The sequence below is a fragment of the Dreissena polymorpha genome, chromosome 8 (genome assembly GCF_020536995.1).
Source record: "Dreissena polymorpha isolate Duluth1 chromosome 8, UMN_Dpol_1.0, whole genome shotgun sequence".
Classification (NCBI taxonomy): domain Eukaryota; kingdom Metazoa; phylum Mollusca; class Bivalvia; order Myida; family Dreissenidae; genus Dreissena; species Dreissena polymorpha.
Genome location: NC_068362.1, coordinates 83,952,996 through 83,978,634, shown reverse-complemented (window position 1 = coordinate 83,978,634; position 25,639 = coordinate 83,952,996). Strand labels below are relative to the sequence as shown.

The following is a 25,639-nucleotide window of genomic DNA, read 5'->3' as shown; positions in this document are numbered from 1 at the left end:
GTATTAATGTGGCTTTAAAATATATAACAGCTATGTATTATTCGAAGATATGTAATTTTAACAAGACAAAATAAGTTGAATTATCATGACAACAGATGGTGGGCAGTAGACACCAGAAATCAATTCTAGAAAAAATAGATTGCACATACAAAATAATCCTTAACAAAGATTTGTAGTAAGGATGAACGAGAATTCATGCTCCTGTGAAATAACCATACATGTATATCAGAGAGGTAGAGTTGAAAATTTGCTAATTATCAAACAAATAATTTTGCAATTGAAATACAAACTTTATTTTACTAGGCCATGCTCAGGTTTAAACCATCTTGGTGCATTGAATAGGTAGCCCTTCTATAACATTTTTTTCATTAAGTACCATGTTAAGTAGTCATATATGGGCCGTGCTCTGTGGAAAGGGGGTTTAATACATGTGCGTAAAGTGTCGTCACAGATTAGGGACATCACTTTCCGCTTTTATGATATTTTTCATGTCTTTCAGCAAAAATCAAGTTTAGGCAGAAAGTGTCGTCCCTGATTAGCTTGTGCGGACTGCACAGGCTATTCTAGGACGACACTTTACACACATGCATTAAATCCCCTTTTCACAGAGTGCGGCTTATATTAATACCGGTTATTAGACGTTTCACTGTACAATACGAAGATATATTTGGACGAGCACACAGTTTGACGTCATATTGGACGAGCCGTTAGGCGAGTCCAATATGACTTCAAAGTGTATGCGAGTCCAAATATATCACGTATTGTACAGTTTAAACGTCTAATAAGCTTTTTATTCTATATCCCTTTCTTCAGCTCTTTGTGTCATTTTCATTATAGTTTTGATTTTAAAATGCTTTGATTGCATCTGTGCTATTTTCAAGTTTTTGTTTTGTTTTTGTTTTTCAAGACAAGCGCCTGTGTGAATTGATTATTGTACATTCTGATACTTTTTTCTCGGTAACGGCTTTTATCGTTATAAAACAATTGCTTAGTGCACTTGTACTCAACTGTCCAATATGGAAAAAATACAGACTTTGGATCCAATACCGGAATATATTGTACGGTCTCGTGGTACATATGAAGAATGCCGATTGGATGAATTTATTGGATATAGAATAATTTTATATTTTTACGATGTACTTTAATCCGTATCCTCGATCTATTGGAATAACCATACAAGACACTGGCAAGATTTCCTTAATGCTTTCTTTTCATATTCATGTACCCGGTAAGACTAGCTGTTATCTTGTGTGGCAACATATTAATGTACACCCAGATTGTTTGAGCCCTGTTCACAGGAAAAAAGGGTTTAATGCATGTGCATAAAGTATCATCCCAGATTAGCCTAATCAGGGACAACGCTTTCCGCACGTCCGTCTTTTTTTCATTCAAAGAAAGTCCCTTTTAGAAGAAAATCAAGTCTATGCGGAGTTTTGTCCCTGGTAAGCCTGTGCAGACTGCACTGGTTTTCTCTGACGGCACTTTACGCTTATGTATCAAGTCCCGTTTTCCAAGAATGCAGCTCTTTAGAACCCTACTTAAGCCTATCCATATCAAACATCTACAAGTGTGACCCTGGATTGTCGATGTAGATGTTGTCAAAGTCTGCATATCCCCAAGACGTTGTTCCCAAACCAACAAAACCATTAGACGTCTCTTCTGGAACTGTAACGTTGAACAACATACGACCATTCACTGAACCGTTCGCCCAGGTGGACTGCAAACAGAAAAGACAAAAGGGGTGTAAAGTTTTTTATTATGTAATTTTTTTTTAACAGATATGAGCTGAGCTCTTCGAATACAGGGCATAATTAATGTTCATAAAGTATCGTTCCATATTCACCTATGCAGTTTGCACAGGTTAATGAGGGATGCTTTTATTGGCATTTATGTTTTTCATTTAAAGGAAGTCCCTTCTAAACGAAAATCCAGTCTAGGCAGTGTTCCTGATTAGCCTATGCAAACTGCACGTGTATTAAGCCTGAAAAGCTCATAGCATGGCTCATATCCATAACAGCAATTTTTTTCCTTCTTTATATAGTACCGGAAATCGGCACTTTTCTAATCAGGAAAACACTACAAATTTTCCAATTGCTGTCAAAAAATGCCCAATTGAAGGTTTCAAAATAATATATAAACAAATAAAATGCAACATTTTGTTAGTTTCCTTATGAAGCTCCATTGCTTTAACCTAAATAAATATAATATTTACAACTTAAAAACACTTAGATATCAATTTTAAAGTATTTGGGAGAGATGATCAAATACACCAATTTCCCGATATGAAGACATCACTATGCACATTTTCCAAATTTCAGGGTTTTTGCGCACATTTTTCGCAATAGGGCAAAAAATCTCTGCAAAAGATATGTAAAACAATTGTTGTGACAGAAAAAAAAACCCTGCCCATATAACCCATTATTTGAGTTTTCATCTGATAACAAGAGGGCCATGATGGCCCTGAATCGCTCACCTGACTCATTAAGATCAGATGAAAACTATGACCTCTATTGTCTACACAATGTTTTTCTATGATTTGACCTAGTGACCTAGTTCCTGACTCTAGATGACCCAAATACAATCCCAATCCAGATTTCATCAAGATAAACATTCTGACCACAGTTCATAAATATTGGATGAAAACTGTGACCTCTATTGTCAACACAAGGTTTTTCTATTTATTTGACCTAGATTTTTACCCCAGATGACCCAAATACAATCCCACCCAGATTTCATCAAGAATTCTGACCAAATTTCATAAAGGTTGGATGAAAACTGTTATCTCTAATGTCTACACAAGGTTTTTCTATTATTTGACCTAGTGACCTAGTTTTTGACCCCAGATGACCCAAATAAAATCCCAACCCAGATTTCATCAAGATAAACATTCTTACCAAATTTCATAAAGATTGGAAGAAAACTGTGACCTCTATTGTCTACAGAAGGTTGTTCTATTATTTGACCTAGTGACCTTGTTTTTGACCCCAGATGACCCAAATACAATCCCAAACCGGATTTCATCAAGATAAACCTTTTGACCAAATTTCATTAAGATTGGATGCAAACTGTGACCTCTACTGTCTACACAAACAAATTGTTGACGGACGGACGCACGGACACACGCAGGAACGCACAACGGACGCCGGACATCACACGATCACATAAGCTCACCGTGTCACTTCATGACAGGTGACCTAAAAATATGTGTCGGAGATAAACATGAACAGTTGTGGTTAAAATCCCATAGAAACAAGGGCTGTTTGTAAAACATGCATGCCCCCCTATATGGGCTATAAGTTGTAGTAGCAGCCATTGTGTGAATACGGTTTTTGTCACTGTGAATGGTGGTGGTGGTGGTGGTGGTGGTGGTGGTGGTGGTGGTGGTGTAGTAGTAGTAGTAGTAGTAGTAGTAGTAGTAGTAGTAGTAATAGTAGTTGTAGTAGTAGTAGTAGTAGTAGTAGTAGTAGTAGTAGTAGAAGTAGTAGTAGTAGTAGTAGTAGTAGTAGAAGTAGTAGTAGTAGTAGTAGTAGTAGTAGTAGTAGTAGTAGTAGTAGTAGTGGTAGTGGTAGTAGTAGTAGTAGTAGTGGTAAAAGTAGTAGTAGTAGTGGCAGTAGTAGTAGAAGTAGTAATGGTGGTGGTGGTGGTGGTGGTGGTGGTGTGGTGGTGGTAGTAGTGGTGGTACTAGTAGTAGTAGTACTAGTAGTAGTAGTAGAAGTAGTAGTAGTAGTAGTAGTAGTAGTAGTAGTAGTAGTAGTAGTAGTAGTAGTAGTAGTAGTAGTAGTAGTAGTAGAAGTAGTAGTGGTAGTAGTAGTAGAAGTAGTAGTAGTAGTAATAGTAGTAGAAGTAGCAGTAGTAGTAGTAGTAGTAGTAGTAGTAGTAGTAGTAGTAGTAGTAGTAGTAGTAGTAGTAGTAGTAGCAGTAGCAGTAGCAGAAGCAGTGGCAGCATTACAAGACCAATACTTAAGAATGATCAAATGGGAAAAGGTAACCTAGCACTGGCAGTAAATATGGGGCTCATTTACAGGTCAGATTTGGAATCTCTGCTGTAAAATGAGATTTTGAATGAACTAAAGGGAGGCAAATCTGTAATAAAAAGAACATGCATAAACCGTAGTTGTTTCCCTTGTTTGAACCATGCTAAATCCTTACAAGTTTGGAAAGAATTGGATGAAAAATTTGGACTTTATTGCATAAACACCATTTTCTCAATTCAAGGGGAGGTAATTCTGTACTTCATGGACCAATAATGCATTGATATAAAGACACTGTGCAAATTTGGAAAGGATCGGACAAAAAATGTGGAAGATTTTTGAAAGTTTTCACAAAATAGGCAAAAACGAATAAACATGCAAAGTTCAACGAGCTCCTGCGGCCATGTTTTTTGACGAATCAAATTTCTTTGAACAACTTTTTCAGGGGAGCCTTCAAAGGTCATCCCTGTGAAATTTTTTGAAAATCTGATGAGCGGTTTCTGACAAGAAGATTTTTTAAGGTTTTTACCATATATGGTCATGGGGGCCATCTTGGTTATGTGATCAAATTTTTTTTAACAATTCTTTTGTCCCATGACCTAGGGATGCTCGACATGAAATTTAGTTGAAATTGGCTCAATGGTTTAGTAGAAGAAGATGTTTACAAATTGTTTACAGACAGACAGACAGACAGACGGACGGACGGACGGACACCGGACGGTGAGTGATCACAATAGCTCACCCCGAGCTATCGCTCAGGTGAGCTAAAAAAAGGAGTTGAGTTGAAATTTAATGTCCACTGCAACATATCCGGAATTTAGACATATGTCAGTATGATATAAAAAAGTTCAGTTTAATTGTACCTTCAGACTGAGTGACAGTGTGTTCCATCCGTGAGATGCCATGGCACCTGTACTTCCTTCTGCCAGGAAAACCGTCTTATCTGCAAAACAAAAATAACAAAACTAAATATTATTAAAATAAAAACAAAGTTCAGTTACATGGCAAAAATTAGCAGTCAGTCTTATTGTGTAGGCGTTGTTATGTTTTTTGTTTGCATTTTAATGCCCTGATTTTATATTCAACTTTTATAAATCTGTAACGTTTTAACATCTATGTTTCATCATAAAGAGTCAACCACTCTACAGACAACAATGCGCCAGCCTGTATCTCACCAATGCTGCCGTAAACAGCAAACATCTCCCGCACCGGATCCACGAACATGAACACGCCCCTGGACTGGTACACCCAGCAACCCCCCTGGTTGACCCTTGCGGCCAGGAAATACCCCTCTGCTGCAGAGGTGTTGCTAGGTAACCTGGCATCAACGATGATCGCTATGTCTGACCTGAATGGACAGAGAGCATGCAACAAGAGACCATGAGATGCAAGTAACATACCTGCTTCAGGTTACATTACACTAAATCATTATGTTTTACTCTATGGTCTGTTTTCCAAGGGTGCTTGCATTTGGACGAATTTCACTATCTTAAAAGCTTAGAGACGGCATATTTTCAACTGCAATTATTAGAAGAGGAAGGATTTATGTTTAAAGTGATACCTGACTTGCAAAATTTGATACATAGGACAGGCATGAAAAATGCTTTGAAAGTTGGAAGTTTTATAATGGGACCCCATGTGAATTTGAATCATGGTAATCCAAACATCAGAATTTTATATTTGCAGAATGGTTGCTAAGTAACATATTAACATAATCCAATGTCTAATATGAAACAAGAGCATCGCTCGGCTGCGGGTGTAGTTTTTAATAAATGAAAGCTTGTCAGATTTTTTTTTTTTTTTAGAGGTCAGTGACCTTGATCTTTGACCTAGTGACCCAAAAATGGGCATGGCATGTAGAACTCCTCAAGGTGAAGCTACATATGAAGTTTCAAAGTTGTAGGTGGAAGCACTTTGATTTTAGAGCCAATGTTCAAAACCTTAACAAATGTTAAGGTTTTAGCTCGATGCGGACTTCAGACTGCGGACGACGAGGTGGCTACGACAATACCTCGGGTTTTCTCCGAAAACAGCCGAGCTGAAAATAAAAGATGAGGTTTCCGCCTTCGACTGGTTGGTCACAGGCTCAATCCCAATGTGGAAGGGTTCTTTAGATCCCCCAAAATACACCAATGACTGGTTCTTCCCAGGAAACAGACTTGACAGCGTTTCAATGAGCCTAAGGCTTCCGATGCAATCTATCTTAAAAAAACTTTTTACACAAACTCACCAAGTCTCACTGCCTATCATAGTGATAGCAAGGTTCAGTTTCTCTGCACTGCACCAGTAGATGGGGATCTGCAGCACCATCTGGCGCATCACGTTACCATGGTTACCGTCTGCGTGCACCTCAAACACTCCCGTCTGCTGGGCAAAGTTGTATGGCTCCATATCCTCTACATAGTCTGCAACATCAGAGAGGTAGAGTTCAAACTGGTAAAAACAAGGAATGTGTTTGTCGGAAACACTATGTCCCCTTCTGCGCCGCTTTGAATTTTTTTTTTACCTTTGACCTTGAAGGATGACCTTGACCTTTCACCTCTCAAAATGTGCAGCTCCATGAGATACACATGCATGCCAAATATGAAGTTGCTATCTTCAATATTGCATAAGTTATGGCAAAATGTTAAAGTTGGAGCAAACAAACCAACAGACAGACCAACAGACAGACCAACAGACAGGGCAAAAACAATATGTCCCCCACTATAGTGGTGGGGGACATAAAAATGCATTGTATGATCATGGCTCTGGAAAAAATGGGGTTTAATGCATGTTCATAAAGTATCGTCTCAGATAAGCCTGAAATTTTCCGCTTTTATTGAGTTTTTCTTTAAAGGAAGTCCCTTTATAAATGTGTAAATCAAGTTTAAGAGGTAACTGTCATCCCTGTTTAGCCTGTGAAAGGTGCACAGGCTAATCTGGGACAACACTCGATGCACATTAAATATACTCAATATGTAGGTTCTTGCATGATCAAATTTTATTGTATTTGAATTACTTCAACCAATATGGTATAAAAAGAAGATAATTATTTCTGAAATGTTTACAAATAAAAACATTTAAACAATATAAATGCAACCAACAGTGTCAATATGTTTGTACATTATTTTAAACGCATCGCAATTAACATAGCTACACAGTTTGGCAAACTTAGCCCTTAGGGTTCTGTACTTACTATCCTTACATAGTATTGCAATTATTTTGTATGTTCTTCTATAACATTTGAGTCAGTTTGACCATAAAGTTTTCACCAAGAATATCAAAATTACAGGGTACTCTGTTTAGTATGACTTACTGAATTTCCATAATATAGGCCTTTAAGACATTTTCGAAGCAGTTTTCCATAAAATGGTTTACACTGCCTCACAAGTTTGTTTTGCCTCATGTGAATTGCTGTGGAAAAACTCAGTTACTTTTTGTCATTTTTAAACTTTAATTGAATGAAACATTGCCGAAAGAAAGACATTCAAGTTGTGGCCATTTGCTAATTTGGTAAAAGGCAGAATAAGTGCTTGTACAATAACAATTTAATTTTTACACAAAAAAATTCTTATATTACCACACACTCTATTACAGAGCCATATACGAATCAAAAACATTTAAATCCTTTTACCAGCGTCATGCTAAAATGAGTCTTATGCCATATGAGGCCAGTGTAGCTCAATACCAGCCTGCACAACTGCACAGTTTGATAAGAAGCTACACTGTTTTCTATATGATTAGGAGCTACACTGTCTTCTTTTAACTCATGTAAGATTACTGCACGACCGAGTAGTTTGATTAAAAGCTACACTGTCTTCTATAAACTCATGCAAGATTACTTGATATCATACAAGAACAGGGCAGCTCAAGGCAAGATTTTGCAGACTGCGCGGACTAGTGAAGAGCCATGCTGGCCTAATATGGCACAAGACCCATTTTCGCAGGACATGGGTCATATAAATCATGTGAACCTTTGTCCCTCACTTTCAAAGTCCTCCTTGTATGGAAGCGGGAACTCTGTGTCAGGAGGGGGGTCAGGGTGTGACCCCTTGTTACCCGTGGTTACCGAGGTCAAGGTCACCACCTCATCGACGTCCAGCTTCAGTTTCACTTGACCATCAACAACCTAGCATGAGGAATAAAAGAATGGCTGATTATTTTTGTGGGAGGCCAAAACTGACCCTCCAGGGCTCTCCTTATATTTTAGCATATATGAACATATGCCTTTGCCATACATGTGCCACATTATTGTTGTGAATTATTATTGTATTTTTATCTTCTTATACTGACCCCCTTCACGAATCCCCAGCTAAGTGACATTATACAGGGTTTCAAAATACCCCCATAAAGGAAGGCTCAAAAACAGGATTAAACTAGTCCTATAAAACATGTCTGAAAGACTGATCTTGTACATATTATCTCAAAAAGTCAATTTATACTTTTATTAACTATCCAAGAACATTGTTGTAATGCTGAAAAATAATTTCATTTTTTATTTAAATGAGTAAAAACTAAAAACATCAAAATAAATACAGACAACAGACATATCTTTTCAGTACATGTCTTCTACAAAGATACCGGTAAGCAAACTATACACCTTGATTTCCCCACGATTCTGAAAGAATTCTGATGAAGCATTCCCAAATCTTAGTGTTGACCTCCAGACTTGTAGAGAGCTGATATTTGCCTGGAAATAGATGCCACACAAATATTGGCGTGGAAATAAATGCCACAAAAATATTGGCCTTGAAATATATGCCACAAAAATGTTGTCATTTCAACATATGCCACAAATATTGGCAAGGAAACGCCACAAATATTGGCAAGGAAACATATGCAATAAACATTGGCCTAGAAATATATGCCACATATATTGGCACGGAAATATATGCCACCAATATTGCACTGGAAACATATGACAAAAATATTGAATTGGATACATATGCCACATAAATATTGGACTGCAAACATACACCACACAAATATTGGACTGCAAACATACACCACACAAATATTGGACTGCAAACATACACCACACAAATATTGGACTGCAAACATACACCACACAAATATTGGACTGCAAACATACACCACACAAATATTGTACTGCAAACATACACCACACAAATATTGGACTGGAAAAATATGCCACACATATTGGACCGGTAACATATGCCACACAAATATTGGCCCAGAAACATTTGCCACAAATATTGGACTGGAAACATATGCCACAAATATTGTACTAGAAACATATGCCACAAATATTGGACTGAAAACATATTCAACAAGAGATGTGTTTGTCAGAAACACAATGCCCGTGTGTGTATCAGAGTTTATTTACAGGTCCTACCGGCCTCTTCACGAGGTCTTTGAGGTCCGACCTGTTAAAGAAACACAATGCCCCCTATTGCGCCGCTTTGAAATAATATTTCAATATATCATTTGGCAGATTTAGATATTATCTCCCTTTTAAAGCTTATTACTTCCCTTGGATTGTATTTTTTTTATTTTTGACCTTGAAGAATGACCTTGACCTTTCACCACTCAAAATGTGCAGCTCCATGAGATACACATGCATGCCAATATCAAGTTGCTATCTTCAATATTGCAAAAGTTATTTAACCAAGGTTAAAGTTTTGGGACAGAATGACAGACAGACAGGCCAAAAACAATATGCCCCCAATTCATTCGATCGGGGGGCATAACAAAAATTAAACTGGAAACATATGCCACAAATATTGGACTGAAAGCATATGCCACCAAAATATTGACCTGGAAACATATGCCACATATATTGGATTGGACAAATATGCCAGAAATATATGACTGGAAACATATGCCACAAATATTGGACTGGAAACATGCCACCAATATTGGACTGGAAACATGCCACAAATATTGGACTGGAAACATGCCACCAATATTGGACTGGAAAAAATCCCACAGATGGAAACATACCCACAAAAATATTGGCCTCAAACAAATATCACAAAATACTTGCCTGCAAATATATTTGACAACAAGAGCTGTCTCCATAGGATGACATGTGCCCCCGAAAAACTTTACTTTGTTTAGGTAGCATAGTTAGTATAAGCGCTAATTGTTATCAACTTTCCAATTGTGCGTATTGTGGTTTTCAGGGATGTTTTTAAGATTTAACAGTCAAAACGTGACAGATCAAAGACAATAAACGCAATTAAAGGATGATGATGAGTGATCAACACCTGTCAGTTTGGCCATTATTGTTCATTAAATTGATTAAGACTACCTAGACATTGACTTCGTCACTTCAAATACTTAATAGGGTGATTAAGTCCCCTGATCCTCTAATCATAACAAGGGAGTTAATTGACATGCAATAAGAAGGGCCAGTTACTTTAACCTCATAAAGATTCACTAGGCCCATCTCCTGCCAGCAACTCCAAAGCAAACTCCTCTCCTTACTGTGTTTTTTTAGACAAGTAATACAAAAATATCAGAAAATCTGCTAATTTATGCGTCTTTTTTAAAATAATTTTTTTTATGCCAACACAAATAATTGGTTTCACAGAACCACAACAATATTGGCCTTGAAACATATGGCAAAAAGTTGTCTTAAAACAAAACCACCAAATACTAACCAGCAAACACTTACTACAAAGATTTGGACTAAAATCACAAGTCACAAAAATATTGGCCTTATAAAACATGCCACATAAAAAAAATTGGCCTTGCAACAAATATCACTAAATGCTGACCTGGAAACATTTAACAAAATGCTAACATTTAAATCATCATCACAAAACACATGCCACTCAAAATAATCTTAAGAAACGTTGAAGTGTTAAAAAGACAATGATATCAAGAAGGTTCTTTAGATAAATGCCACATTTGACAATAATTTATCACTTACAAAGTTCCCTTTCAGCTGCATGATGACATCTTGCTTGGTGACATTGTATTCAGGCAGTGGAGGTCTGATACACTGAGAGTGGTCGTGACTCTGGAATACCAACAAAACCTTGAATGGGAATAACCTTTGATCACTACTTTATGACTAGGGCCCGTATTCACCAACCACTTAGACTTAATAATAAATGTCCTCCCATATGCCAATTTTATAGAGGATATTTGTTGGATTCGATGATATATTGATTTTATTTCACGAGTGATCATATAAAATAATATTTTCACGATAGGCGCAGCCACGAGTGAAAAAATATACTTTCTATGATCACTAGTGAATTAAAATCCTAAAATTTGGCTTAAAAAAGTTGTTGTTGTTTTGTTAACCTTCCCTTCCTTACTTAATACTTTTATACAAAATACACTTTTTCTAAGTGTAGGTTACCATGGTTTCCAAGACAATAGTCAGTTGGTTGCGGTCAGGACTGGTCAGTGACACGTAGCTCCCGCCCCCTGCCAGATGACCACTTCCGTACCCATGACAAAGGTAGCTCCACCCTGTCTCTGTGAACTGGGTGGTGTGGGCTGTAATGCACACACACAGGTAAGATTAATGCAATTTGTTATAATTGAAACATCATTAAATCATACACATCAGTGATATAAATATTAATTATCACATATGGTCATTTACAAATGTACATACATTGGACACAGATAGGATTTGTTTGTGAATTAGTTTGTCGTTTGTTTGCTGTGAAAACATGTCCCAAGCCATCTTGTGCTGTCATACACCAATAACAGAGATACACTGGCCAGTCTTCTATATTGGACTTTTCACTGCATGCTGTATCACTCCCAACACATGATATGCATCTTAGCCCTTTACCACTATAGAAACATATTTTGACGCATTTGTAGTCCCTTAGAAAGTTAAATTTAATTTAAGACCTTTCTTACTAGATTCAAGTTTAAAAAGTTTCATTTCCAACCCATAGATACTGATGAGCAGCAAACAGCATGAAATCTGAACAGACTGCGAGTTACTCGCAGGCTGTTCTGGTTTTATGCTGGTTGCAAAAGCCATTTTCACCTTGCTTCAGTCATCAGTCACTCTCAAGTCATAATATGCATGTTAAATAGCTCAAATAACCAGTTATCTATATTGGACTCTCCACATCATAGGTTACAGACTTTATGCAGCTATCAGACTACTTACCGGTAGTGGCGTAATACGCCTTTTAAATACCGGAACGGCTGCACTTACCAGTCATCCATATTGGACTTTCCACAACATAGTGTCCACTCCAAGGTGTTTCAGCTGTCATCAGTCCCTCACGTGTGTAAGGCAGAGTGTCATAATATGAAGCAATCAGGTTCCATGCTATTGTGCTGCAACAAGATGATTTGCCAATTGTTACTACATTTGTTCTCTACACATCTTAGCATTCCTGTGAATTTAAGCTGTTATTTCGTTTATTTATTGAAATTCTTTTTTTTTAATTAAAACTTATTGTTCTTATCATGAAAAGAAATCTGTAAACTATGTACTTGAGATTTAAAAATTGTCAATTTTTTTGTATTTTTGTTTATATATTGAGATTATTTTAACATATTGATGAGAAGCATTCTTACGCTGTGATATTGCCGTTCACATAGTTCTGATTCAGTATCTGTAAGGTAATAAGAACACCACTATTACATTAAGGAGATAATAATTTTTTCAGAAGGTATCAAACAATTTTTATATATGAAATGTTAAATCAAGATCTTTTAAGAAAAGAATAACATAATTGATCTTCCATTTTCAAGGGCTCTACAATACCATATTTACCTTTGTTTTATCAGCAAGTGCTTTGTAAAATAACACTGTCTATGATCAGCTTAGATACAGAATAAGCAAATACATCAGATTACAAGGTCAGATGCAAAAGCATTAGAAGATAATCATTTTAGACTATCTGGAATGGTAATTCATTGCAACATCAGTAACTAATCATACAATAACTTGTAAGTAATGTGTTAACAACGGCAGTAAAAAAGGGTTTTATCAACACTGAAACAAGATAATCTTCACACAATCGGAAACAAATATAACTCATTCAAGGTATGTAACAAGGGACACAAGTGAGAAGCCCAAGTCATATTTGTCCTATTTAAGCCTTGATTACCTCCCCTTGCCCTGGTAACCTACCCTTGCCCAGCACCCTCCTCCACTCAGGTCATTGAAGGTGCTGTAATCCTCAGAGGCCCACAGACGCTTGCCCGTTTCTATGGCAGCCGTTGTTGTGAGCGTTCCCGGGTAGTGACACCTGAAGGCAAGCAATATCTTAAAAAAAGCTTCATTTAAACTTTGATCAAAACTCTGCATATGCAAAAAAAACAATATGGTATAATCTGACCTTTGACCTCTAAGAATGACCTTGACCTTCAAGGTAGGGAGATGATTATTCCTGAGTAGCGGCACCTGAAGGCAAGCAATTTTCTAAGAATGGAAGTCATTAAAATTTCATTAAAGTGTTACAGACTTACTAGTACTTGTTTGGTCCTGTTTGGCAAGCCCAGTTCTTTTAATACTTCTTGTACAGATGACTTATGAGTTTGCCCCAGAAAAAATAGGGTCCTCCACCAAAAAAATAAATAATCTAGTGCAATTAGCTAGTGGGCCCCTGCCAGGTTATATCCCTTATTTAAGTGGAATAATATATGTTTGCCAAATGTACTCACTGAGCAAATATTCAATAATTTGCAGAATAAAATTCCACTACTGTAAACAGAACATAGTCTATTCCAAAGCATCACAGAGAATGTCACAGACATGTTAGAGAAGATCATAATAATAATAAGAATATGATTTAGAATAAGCATAAACAAGTTCTTGAGTGTGCATGGGCATATTGGAACAAAAGGTACATTTCTTTCATTATGGTTTTTCTACTTCTACTGATTTCCCTGAAAAATGCAAACAGTGTGCAATGTGATGACCAATTGTTTAATTAATAATGGTTAATTAAGTAAAATCATATTTGAAAACAAAATAAATATAATTCTGGGTAATATGCATATAATACAAAATTAAACAAAATATAAATAATACCTTGATATGATCTTTTAAAATATCCATGCACAGAGGTCAGTGTCAGAAAAATATTAGCGAGAGAAACAAAAGCCATTCAAAGTTCTACTGCATACAGTAAGTCATATGTGTACTACCCAACAATGTTGACAGCCTTTGCAAGTTCCGGGTCCTTGAGAATGTCAGGGCAAATTTTCCAGTCGTTGATCAAGGGAGCATCAGGGGCCACAACCAATACGTGGTGCAGTCCCGCACAGTCAAGCTCTCGACGTAGGGTCTGAGAATCATTAAAAATTTAGACTAATTCTGGGAAAACTGGACTTAATGCATGTGTGTAAAGAGTTGTCCCAGATTAGCCTGTGATTTTTACACAGGCTAATTTGGGACGACACTTTCTGCAATAACTGGATTTTTACTAAGAATATACTCCCGTTCCACAAAAAATACCATCAGAGCTGAAACTGACACTTAACCCTTTGCATGCTGGGAAATTTGTCATCTGCTTAAATGTCGTCTGCTAATTTAAAAAATTATCCATTTCTTCGCTTTTTTCAAAGAATACTATCAGAATAGCAAACAGTTTGGCTCCTGATGAGACGCCACGTTCTGTGGCGTCTCATCTGGATCCAAACTGTTTGCAAAGGCCTTCAAAATTCGGTTCTAGCGCTTAAAGGGTTAAAGCACATGTATTAAGGCCAGTTTTCCCAGATTGAGGTTGTATTAAAATTAAAGTCAACATGTAGTGGTCCAGATCTCTTACTGTATTTTTTTGTTTGTTTGCTTATTTTGTTTATAATAAATGATGGAAGCTGATTATCATTATAATAAATACGGCATACCGCAACCCAGAGATACTAGTCTTGAACAACTGCAAGTATATATAATTTTATTATATATTTACGTTTGTATTTCAAAACATATATATTGATGAAAAAATATGTGTTCTTTCAACATTTTGAGATAGATGTCTAGATAAACAATGCATATAATATGCCCCATTGATGCAAAAAGGAACCATCTGCCATCTGATTTTATTGTCACATACATGTAGTACCTTTTTGCACCAAGGAGCGATATATTCTGACAGAATTTTATATCATGGATTGGCTTGTTTATGTATACTAAATTGTTACAGAAACAAATGCCACTTTGCCTCAAAACACCCCATTTCAAGATCTGGGTAACATTTATATACGAATGATGTTTTAAATTGTTGTAGAAGAGAAAATAATAAAGACAACAAGACATGACAGTGCCATGAAACCAGAGAGATTGGGCAGATGAGGTAACTGGGCAAAGATAATATAAACACAATCATGACCTCCAAGTTTCATAATTATCCTATGTCAACTTTCAAAACAAAAATCCTGCATGCCGCCTGTGCAATACAAGCATCTACGCCACAAACTCCCTTTTTTAAACAACCCTTACAAAATGAAAAACTGGATGATGAGGTTTCAGAAAAATATAAAAATTAATACTGATTACCCTATAAAATAATCAAATTAAAATGACATTTTGTACAGGTAACTTACAATGACATAATTCCTGTCATAGACTTTCTCATTCCAGATCTGAAAAGCAAAACGCAATGTAAAATAAAGGGGCATTTGAAACAAACCAAAATGAAATATGTACGCAAACATATGAATATATCTATTTACATTTATCAAACGTGTTTATATTTATTGTTTACCAATCAACTTAATGATTATGAGTAAGCTTCAACTTAAGTCTAAGAATAAATTGGTGAATACCTCATTTATAAATATGTTGCAACACAAGGAGAATAATCCAAGGAGGTTCAAATGCCTTAAATAAAACTGACACAGAGTTTATTGGTCAATAAACATAATCATAACTTGATATTCATATATTTCTTACATAATCCTACATTCTTGCAATTCTAATTAGAGTTCCCCAGCTCTTTTTTTAAATACTTTTCCAATTTTTTAACTGACTGCCGATATGCAAACAATGTCTACAGTATTTATTTAGCACAATTTTAGAAGAACAGACCTGTTGCAATCTTTATGCGACTTTTTCTGTCATTTTAGGAAAAAAAGGGAAAAACGCAATCTCGGGATTGAGATTTTGTTTTTGCAAAAAGTCCACTGATTTGGGAAAAACTGATTACATTTACCGGGAACTCTTTATTATTATTCGCATTATAAGAACAAAATTATATCAATTATAGTTACATACTTTGTTAGATATCATTGAAATAAAATTGAGATGCAATAATCATTAGACACTTTTCCGCATTTTTTTAAAGGGGTTTATTTTCAAATTCGGAATTTGTTTTACCATTTTGTTTTGGGAATGGCTCCATTCAACGGACCCATAGATACAGCAAAGAAAGGCCTGTCAAATAAATGTTTTGTGAACTGTCTGCTGCACCTACCCCCACATAGTCTACAGAGATCCCATAGTGAGTCTGTGCTCCCTGTATCCACTTGATGACATAGCCAGCAGTCACGTTGGCGTACGTGTATGGATTACGTTGTCCTTCCTTGTTCAGCCAGCCTGGAAATGCCCACGGCAGGGCATAGATCTTGATGGCAGGATTCCTCTGTGAAATGAGATCGTGGAAATATTGGAGCTTCACTCTGGGATAACAGGGCTTGTGCCTGTGAGTAAAGTGTTTTATCCCATCATCAGACGTGCATAGCTGTCACGCGCGGCGGAGAATGGTCATATTACTCGGAAGCAACTATTAAGTAATCGTTTTTAATAAAATCGAATCAGATTCAACAAAACAAACAATTTGATACCATATATGTAATATATTTTTAACACATAATGCAACTCCAAAATCAAAAAAACATTATTTACAAATATTACATGCGCGTACTCGTGACGTCATTATTAACACGTCATACGACACAATGCATGTTCTTTCACGCTAAAGCTGCAGTTGTTTAGTGTGTTTTTTTCATTATTTCTAAAAAATCGGGGACATAGAGGTATGATAAACAGAAAAACAGGTTAGTTACTGATCTTTTTGTAATGTAATAGGCTCGGCACGATTAAAATAATAAAACAAGAGCACCGCCTTGCGGGTGCAGACCGCTCATCTATTTTCTTTTTAAAGGTGAAGGGACTCTCATTTTCAATCACAAAGGAGGGAGGAGTGGAGTAAAGAGGGGTGTATAGTGTGGGGTTGTGGACATTTATTACATTATCTTCCAAAAAAGCGAAAAAAAAAAAAAAAAAAAAAAATCGGGGGGGGGGGGGGGGGGGGGGGGGCTTTGGGTGCGATGGCTGGACGGTATTTCAAACACAACCGTTTTAAAAAAAAAATGGGGGGGGGGGGGGTATAGTGTGAGGGTGTGGTGATAATTTGTGAGTTGATCTTAAAAAAAAAAAATTGGGGGCGGGGGTGGGGTGGGGTGGGGGGTATAGTGTGAGGGTGTGGTGGTCATTTGTGAGATGATCTTAAAAAAAAAAAAAAAAAAAAAAAAAAAAAATTAGGGGGGGGAGGGGGGAGGGGGGGGAGGGCACGGGGGATGGTTTGGGTGAAGTCTATTGTGGTATGTCAGGTAAGAGTAGTTTCATCAAAGTATCAATCAAATCTAATCATAAATAAAGAAGTTATGGCAATTTTAGCAAAATTTAATAATTTGACCTTGAGAGTCAAGGTCATTCAAAGGTCAAAGTAAAATTCAAGTTGCCAGGTACAGTAACCTCATGATAGCATGTAAGTATTTGAAGTTTGAAAGCAATAGCCTTGATACTTCGAGTGGATCGAAACACAAAATTTAACCATATATTAAAAGTTACTAAGTCAAAAAAGGGCCATAATTCCGTAACAATGACAACCAGAGTTATGCAACTTGTCCTTTTACTGTACCCTTATGATAGTTTGTGAGTGTTCCAAGTATGAAAGCAATATCTATGATACTTTAGGGGTAAAGTGGACCAAAACATAAATCTTAACCAAATTTTCAATTTTCTAAGTATAAAGGGCCCATAATTCCGTCCAAATGCCAGTCAGAGTTACATAACTTTGCCTGCACCGTCCCCTTATGATAGTTCATAAATCTTGCAAGTATGAAAGCAATAGCTTTGATACTGTAGGAATAAAGTGGACCTAAACACAAAACTTAATCAAATTTTCAATTTTCTAAGTATAAAAAGGGCACATAATTCTGTCAAAATGCCAGTCAGAGTTACATTACTTTGCCCGCACAGTCCCCTTATGATAGTTAGTAAGTGTTGCAAGTATGAAAGCAATAGCTTTGATGCTTAAGGAATAAAATGGACCTAAACACAAAACTTAACCAAAATTGTCAATTTTCTAAGTATAAAAAGGGCACATAATTCTGTCAAAATGCATGCCAGAGTTATCTAACTTTGCCTGCCCAGTCCCCTCATGATAGTAAGTAAGTGTACCAAGTTTGAATGCAATAGCATTGATACTTACTGAGAAAAGTGGAAATAAACGCAAAACTTAACCAAAATTTTCAATTTTTTAAGTATAAAAAGGGCACATAATTCTGTCAAAATGCACGTCAGAGTTATCTAACTTTGCCTGCCCAGTCCCCTCATGATAGTAAGTAAGTGTACCAAGTTTGAATGCAATAGCATTGATACTTTCTGAGAAAAGTGGACCTAAACGCAAAACTTAACCGGACGCCGACGCCAACGCCAACGCCGACGCCAAGGTGATGACAATAGCTCATAATTTTTTTTCAAAAAATAGATGAGCTAAAAATGTTCTTAAAATAGCTTTGGGATTTTCCGTGTAGTTCGATTTTCCTATTCTATTTTTAAAGAAATAATCTATGACCAAGAAAATTGATGGGATAAATCGAATACCAGGTCGTTGCCGAATAAAGCAAAGTTTATTTTGCGAGGCTAAGAAAATCTGAACCACGAGCCTTGGCGAGTGGTTCAGATTTTCGTACCGAGCAAAATAAACTTTGCTTTATTCGGCAATGACCTAGTATTCTCTATGTCCTTTTTGAGCCCCGTGCAGTCTGCACAGGTTTAACAGGGACAATACTTTCTACTTTAATAGTATTTTTTGTTTTTTCTTAGTAAAGTCCAATTTAGACAGGAAGTGTTGTTCCTGATTAGCCTGTGCGGATTTAATAGACTCAAAAAGGACGACACTTTATGTATTATTAAGCCCCAAGCAAGACACATTTATATCTTTTCCTGCATAGTGCATGCAGATGAAAAATGTCTTCTAAAAAATTGTCATGCTGTTTTTAATCTAGTTCCGTGCAAAGTGGTTTAAAATAATTTGTACTATACATATGTGCACATGTATATATATATCCTTGTATTTCTGCCTAATTAAGTTGGCAATGAATAAACAAAAACTAGTAATTGTTAGTACTGTTCTTGGATTATCGTTCATCATAAGTACATCCAATTAAGTAAAATAGCCCTACCATGTTACATTCAAGACTTTCAAGGTAAGGCAAAAATGAAGTCATTAGGAAACATCCAATTAAGTAAGTCATTTTAAAATAACATTAATTTATTAACACTTCAACTTCATACCAAACTGATCCAGTGTTAAACCATTAGAACGATTGCCTACTTTCTAACCTCCATCATTAATAAAATAAATATAGAACCTCTTTCAATAAATTAAAGTTTTAAAGGCTTTATTTATAACCCTAAGATATTGTGGAGCATCAAACAGCTTAAAAACCTGAATAGACAGCAAGTAAATTGCAGGCTGTTCTGGTTTCATGCTAGTCACATACAGCCATTTTAACTTTGCTTCTGATTTGGAAAGGCTTAAACCATGAAAACAATTGCCTACTTTCTTGGCCTCCACCATGAGCCACCACTCGTAACCACGACGATAGTTTTCATCCTCTGGAGAGTGCATGTGAGAGCTTTCAGTCCCGTCTGGAAAACATAAGTGTTCCCAGCAAAAGGATGTATTATAGATATGAGATAGGCTCTGGGAAAAGGGTGGCAGTCGTTTCCCCCCAAGACGTTTCCACCCCAGACGTTTCCCCCCTAGACGTTTCACTCCTTTTTGGGAGTGAACTGTCTACGTAATATGAAAATGTATATAAGAAGTAGTTATTTGTAATAATGGGATATTGGAAAATTGGGTTGAACCCCTTACCGCTTAGATGTGTATTTTCACGCATTTGTAGTCCCATAGAAGGTTCAATTAAATTAAAGACCCTTCTTACTAGATTTAAGTTTTAAAGGCTTCATTTCCAAGCCTTAGACACTGATGAGCAGCAAACAGCATAAAACCTGAACAGACTGCGAGTAACCCACACACTGCTGTTGTTGTTTTGCTGTTTGCACATGGCCATTTTCACGTTGCTTCTAAGTGGGAAAGGATGAATGCATGTGCATAAAGTATTGCCTCTCAAACTAGCTTTTTCAGTCATCAAAGGGATGAACATTTCTTCTTTTATGGATTTTTTAATTTTGGGTTTAAACTTTAAAGGAAGTCTCTACTTAACAGAACAAAGAGTCAAAACAAAGTATCTTTCCTTAATAGCCTGCGCATACTGCATTGACTAATCTGGAACAATACTTAATGCACAAAAAGCTCAATCAGAAATGTAAGCGCATACAACCCTCTCATGCTCAAATTCTCAATTCAAAGTGACTTTTTAAGTTGCAGGGGCAGGTTGCCCTTACTAACATTATAGCAAAAATAAATTTTACTTCTACCACAATGTGGATTTGAATAGATTTTTACAACTCTGTTTACCATGCTTAAATAAACAAGAAATATCTTTAAAAAATATATTTGCATTAATCCTGACTTTGAAATAAAAGGAGATAATTTAATTTTCTTTGTTATTTAAGTTTTTAAAAAGTATACGTATAGCTTTGTTATTTTTTCACTTAAGTTGCATATCCACCACACAAAATGTTTGTTATTAAGTGGACATTTAAACACATAATAGTGTTTTTAAATTTTCTATCACATCATGTGTCCTCACAAGGCTAATTGTACAATTTATTTCTTTTCTTTGTCATCGAAACAAATAACGCTGTAACGTTTGAGTCATGTGAAAATTGGTTTTATGGCATATGTGACCAGCGTATCTCAAGTCTAGCCTGCACACTTGCGCAGTCTGGTTAGGGGCTACAATTTCCTTTATAACAAGAGGGCCAATATGACCCTAGTTCGCTCACGTTTTTTACAAGGCCTTGTTAATTGCTTAGTTGAATATTCAGTACTCTAGAGCATATTAGATTGGTTCTCTTCTGTTTACTTTTGCAGTGTGAGCATATGATTAATTTTGATTGAGAACTGTCCATTTGCATGGGTTTTTTTGCAATGAAAACATTTACAAGTAATGCTAATTCTACATGCGTTTACAAGGTTTTTGTAAGATTTGGACCTCATGACCAAGATTTTGACCCCACATGACCCAATGTCAAACTTTGCCTAGATATCATCAAGAAAAACATCCTGGTCAAGTATCATCATTATTGGACCAAAACTTTGGACTTCTTGAGTGTTAAAATGTTTTCACTATACATAAAGAGAAAACTGCCCCGCCCACTGGCAGCCATGTTTTTTCACCGATCTGGACCATTTTCGAGCTCGTCCGAGATATCAATAAAACCAATGTTTTGACCAAGTTTCATGATGGTTGGGCAAAAAATATGACTTCTTGACAGTTCACAAGCCTTTTTTACTATATAAATATAAGGAAAACTGCCCTGTCCCCCTGGCAGCCATGTTTTTCAACGGACCGGAATCATTTTCGATCTTAACTCACGTATCTAGAAAAACCAAATGTTCTGACCAAATTTCATGAAGATTTGATTAAAAATGTAACTTCAAGAGTGTTCACATGTTTTCACTATATACATATAGAGAAAACTGCCCCACACCCTGGTGGCCAAGTTTTTTCACCGATCTTGATCATTTTCGAACTAATCCGAGATATCGATAAAACCAATGTTTTGACCAAGTGTCATGATAATTGGGGAAAAATTGTGACTTCTAGAGTGTTTACAAGGTTTCTCTCTAGCCAATTTAGAAAAACTGCCCCGACCACTGGCGGTCATGTTTTTCAACAGACAGGAACCACCTTGGAACTCAACCAACACATCATTAACACAAACATTTTGACAAAGTTACATGAAGATTGGGCATAAAATGTGACTTCTACAGTGTTTACAAGGTTTTTCTTCTTTTTTTGACCTAGTGACCTAGTTTTTGACCCAGCATGATCCTGTTTCGAAGTTGATCAAGATATCATTGGGACAAATCTTCTGACCAAGTTTCATGAAGATCGGACAAGAAATGTGGCCTCTAGTGTGTTTACAAGGTTTCTCTATAGCCAAAGAAGGAAAACTGCCCCGCCCACTGGCAGCCATGTTTTTTAACGAACCGGAACCACTTTTGAACTCGACCAACATATCATTAAGACAAACATTTTGACAAAATTACAAAAAGATTGGGCATGAAATGTGACATCTACAGTGTTAACAAGGTTTTTCTTTTTTTTGACCTAGTGACCTAGTTTTTGACCCAGCATAACCCAGTTTCAAACTCAATCTAGGTATCATTGGGACAAATCTTCTGAGCTAGTTTCATCAAGATCGGACAAGAAACGTGGCCTCTAAAGTGTTTACAAACCAAATGTGGACGATGGACGGACAGACAAAGACCGATCACAAAAGCTCACCTGAGCAATCATGTGAGCTAAAAAAGCATGCAAGCTTTCGTGCTATTTCCTGAGTATCTTTCTCAGTATGCATATCCTGACAAGACTGCACTGGTGCGCAGGCTGGGGTGTAACTATGTAGGCAGCATATTATATAATACCCATTTTGGCATGACGTGGGTCTTTAAAAATCTGATTGCGTCTTGTAAATAGAACATCAAACCGCAATACTTTTCTATGGAAAATTGAAGTCACACTGTGTTTTAGCAAACTGGCAATTGTCGGTAGCCTATTCTGTCCTGCAGGAAAGATTTTCAGACAGACTGACCGCGTACGCCACACAGGTGTAGCTTGAAACTTAATTGATTTTCCTCTATCATAGGCACTATAATATTTGTGTAGTTTCTTCTCACAATACAAAACATATGGCATTAACCAATTAGTTTTCATTCCTTTCTTTCAATTAAATTTGTGTTATTTGATATCTGAAAAGCAATACTTTGTTGTCAACAAAAGGCGTTGATTGATAGTACATTCCGTCTTCCCTTGACAATTTACTGACCAAGCTCTGACCCAGAAAGTTTTGAGGATGGAATTTACTGGTAATGCGTAATTGTAACTGGGCCAAATTGTGTGTCTATGTTTCGTATGAACATGCAGATAGTAGTCCACATTTCCATACACTGTTCAGTGTAACATCGTATACTACAGAGCGGAGATGTTGCCAATGTTCCAGGGGATTATGCTCAAATCAGCTAATGAAATATTGCAAATGTATTCATATTGGTCTGCAGACTTAATGAGTCATGTTCTCATATCTGAGAAAACTGGTTTTAATGCATATGCGTTAAGTGTCGTCCCAGATTAGCCTGACACTTTCCGCTTTTATGACATTTCTTGTTTAAATGAAGCCACTTCTTAGTATAATCCAATTAAGGCGGAAAGTGTCGTCCCTGATTAGCCTGTGCGGACTCTGGGACGACACTTTACGCACATGCATTAAGCCCAGTTTTCTCAGAACAAGACTCATAATTATGACAATCATATTACCTGTACTTTGGCCATCCCCACCGATTTCAACTTTCAGTATCTGCAGAGATGCTCCAAAATTTGGCTACAACAACATTAAAATAAATCAAAATTTATAAACGATAAAATTTTGTGAAATTTCAATATTATTATTTATTAGTTTTAGTATTTGACAAGAAGACAAACATTTTCCACATTTCAATTCGTCATGTTGACTAACTGTTTCGTTTTTACAAATGTTTTAACATTAACATATTGGAATATTATTATTTATTAGTTATAGTTTTTGACTAGAAGACAAACATTTCTCCACATTTCAATTCGTGATGTTGACTAACTGTCTCGTTTTTACAACTGTTTTAACGTTAAAATATTGGAATATGCAATCATGTGCTACCATATTTCCTATTAAACAATATCAACCCATCATTCGGCAACTGGAATGTCAAATCCAGGTAAATGAGTCCCAGCTATTAGTTTAACAGACCATTCAAGGCTTTTTTTTTTACATCATTTGAAAAAAATGACCTACATACATGATATTCAAAATTTTAGTATCCATTTATTTTTAATGAGAGAAAAGAAATTTTCGTATAATCTATAATATTTGAATTATTATTGCGATTATTGTGTGCACTTTATGGAACTTTGTTTGCGAATGATTTTTGTCAAACATTCATTTCCCAGCTCGTTGTTTGTTACCTTGAAGAGATAGTCGAGAATCTCACGGCGCTGAGTATCAGGGTAGTTTACAAGCAGCTTTGATGTTGCCTGGATGAAAATTACATGTATAAAATGTAAAATGAATGTTGAGTTCCTAATCGAGAAAAAAGTATACATAATAGAATACAGTTTAATTGCTTTACTTACATGTCATTGTTAAATTGCAAAATGTCTATGGCACTATTACCGGTACACGAAACCCTTGGGGTGCTAGCTGCTACAATGTTAAGGGAATCAATTTTTTGTCACAAGCTATTTTTATGAAACAGATTTAGTTTGTGCAACTGTAAGAAAGCTAAGACATTACTTGGCAGAAAAGAATGATTGAACAGAATAATAATAGTTAAATGTGGCAAGGTCCTTTACAATGCATCTGCGAAGTTATGGTACGAACAATATATGGGACAAAACACTAGTGTCAAAAATATGGGTTACCCCGCCTCCGCTTATTGCCCCAATTCCATCAAAGAGGCGGCCTAAACAATAGCTATCATCTACAGTGTATATTTCTGCCCCGGCACGAGGAGAATATGTGAATGCCACAAGACATATCAACAAGCCCAACATTGTTTACATTGGATTTAGCCTTTTGAGTAACCACAATGCAACGGCTACGCACTACTAATAGTTTCTGGTTTTATAGTTTTCTAAAGGGTACATAAATATAATTATACTTACTCCTGCACTCATTCCGCCAATTCCATCAAATAGGCGGCCTAACCCGTTGCCATCAGCTACAATGTATATTTCTGCCTCGGCACGAGGAGAATGTGCGAATGCCACAAGACATATCATCAGGCCCAACATTGTTTACATTGGATTTAGACTTTTAAGTAAGCACATTGCAAGGGTGATGGTCGTTTCGCACTGCAACGGCTACGCACTACTTATAGTTTCTTGTTTTATAGTTGAAGCGTATACGTTATATCAGTGATGCGCATATTTGCAATTTACTTTATTTTAAAGCCAAATTAAAACTTTGTGTAATAATTACAGTAAAAACCCTCTTAATATTTCATTCGTAATAAGCGGATTTTAATAATTAATATTCTGATTTATTAGTGATATTTTTTTATTTACACATGGACGAAACAACTAGCTCGATCCAATTCTAATAAAAATAAAATTAATGTGGTGGAATTAAGATCTGTTTGTTCAAATTATAATAATTATACTAACTCCGTCACTTATTCCATCAAATGGGCGGCCTAATCAGAAGCTATCACCTGCGGTGTAAATTTCTGCCTCGGCACGAGGGTGACGTGCGAATGCCACATGACATATCAGGCCCAATATATCAGATTCAGTATTTAGAAAAGGCACAAGAAAACGGCTTCACGCAAACAAAT

The 25,639-nt window shown here is 36.4% G+C and overlaps 1 protein-coding gene across 1 annotated transcript; it reads right to left on the bottom strand.

Annotated features, from left to right (window-relative positions):
• Window positions 1-1,434: 1,434 nt before the first annotated feature.
• LOC127842259 (galactocerebrosidase-like) lies at window positions 1,435-24,895 on the bottom strand. Its single transcript, XM_052371688.1, has 18 exons — window positions 24,726-24,895; window positions 24,270-24,338; window positions 23,589-23,652; window positions 19,700-19,788; window positions 16,322-16,489; window positions 15,453-15,491; window positions 14,055-14,194; window positions 13,036-13,153; window positions 12,477-12,514; window positions 12,109-12,233; window positions 11,287-11,426; window positions 10,849-10,938; window positions 8,551-8,640; window positions 7,938-8,079; window positions 6,202-6,376; window positions 5,147-5,319; window positions 4,835-4,914; window positions 1,435-1,717 (listed from the first exon to the last, which is right to left on the bottom strand). Exons 1-18 carry the CDS (start codon window positions 24,855-24,857, stop codon window positions 1,562-1,564), a joined length of 2,028 nt encoding a protein of 675 aa, XP_052227648.1. The 5' UTR covers window positions 24,858-24,895; the 3' UTR covers window positions 1,435-1,561.
• Window positions 24,896-25,639: the final 744 nt, after the last annotated feature.

Excerpts from the sequence above, each read along its gene's own strand:
- LOC127842259 (XM_052371688.1), bottom strand. The coding sequence starts at position 24,857 with ATGTTGGGCTTGTTGATATGTCTTGTGGCATTCACATATTCTCCTCGT. Across the intron at positions 15,492-16,321 it reads TCTCTGTAGACTATGTGGGG|ATCTGGAATGAGAAAGTCTA; the intron begins GTAGGTGCAGCA and ends TTTGCTTTTCAG. Across the intron at positions 13,154-14,054 it reads AAGGCTGTCAACATTGTTGG|GTGTCACTACCCGGGAACGC; the intron begins GTAGTACACATA and ends GCTTGCCTTCAG.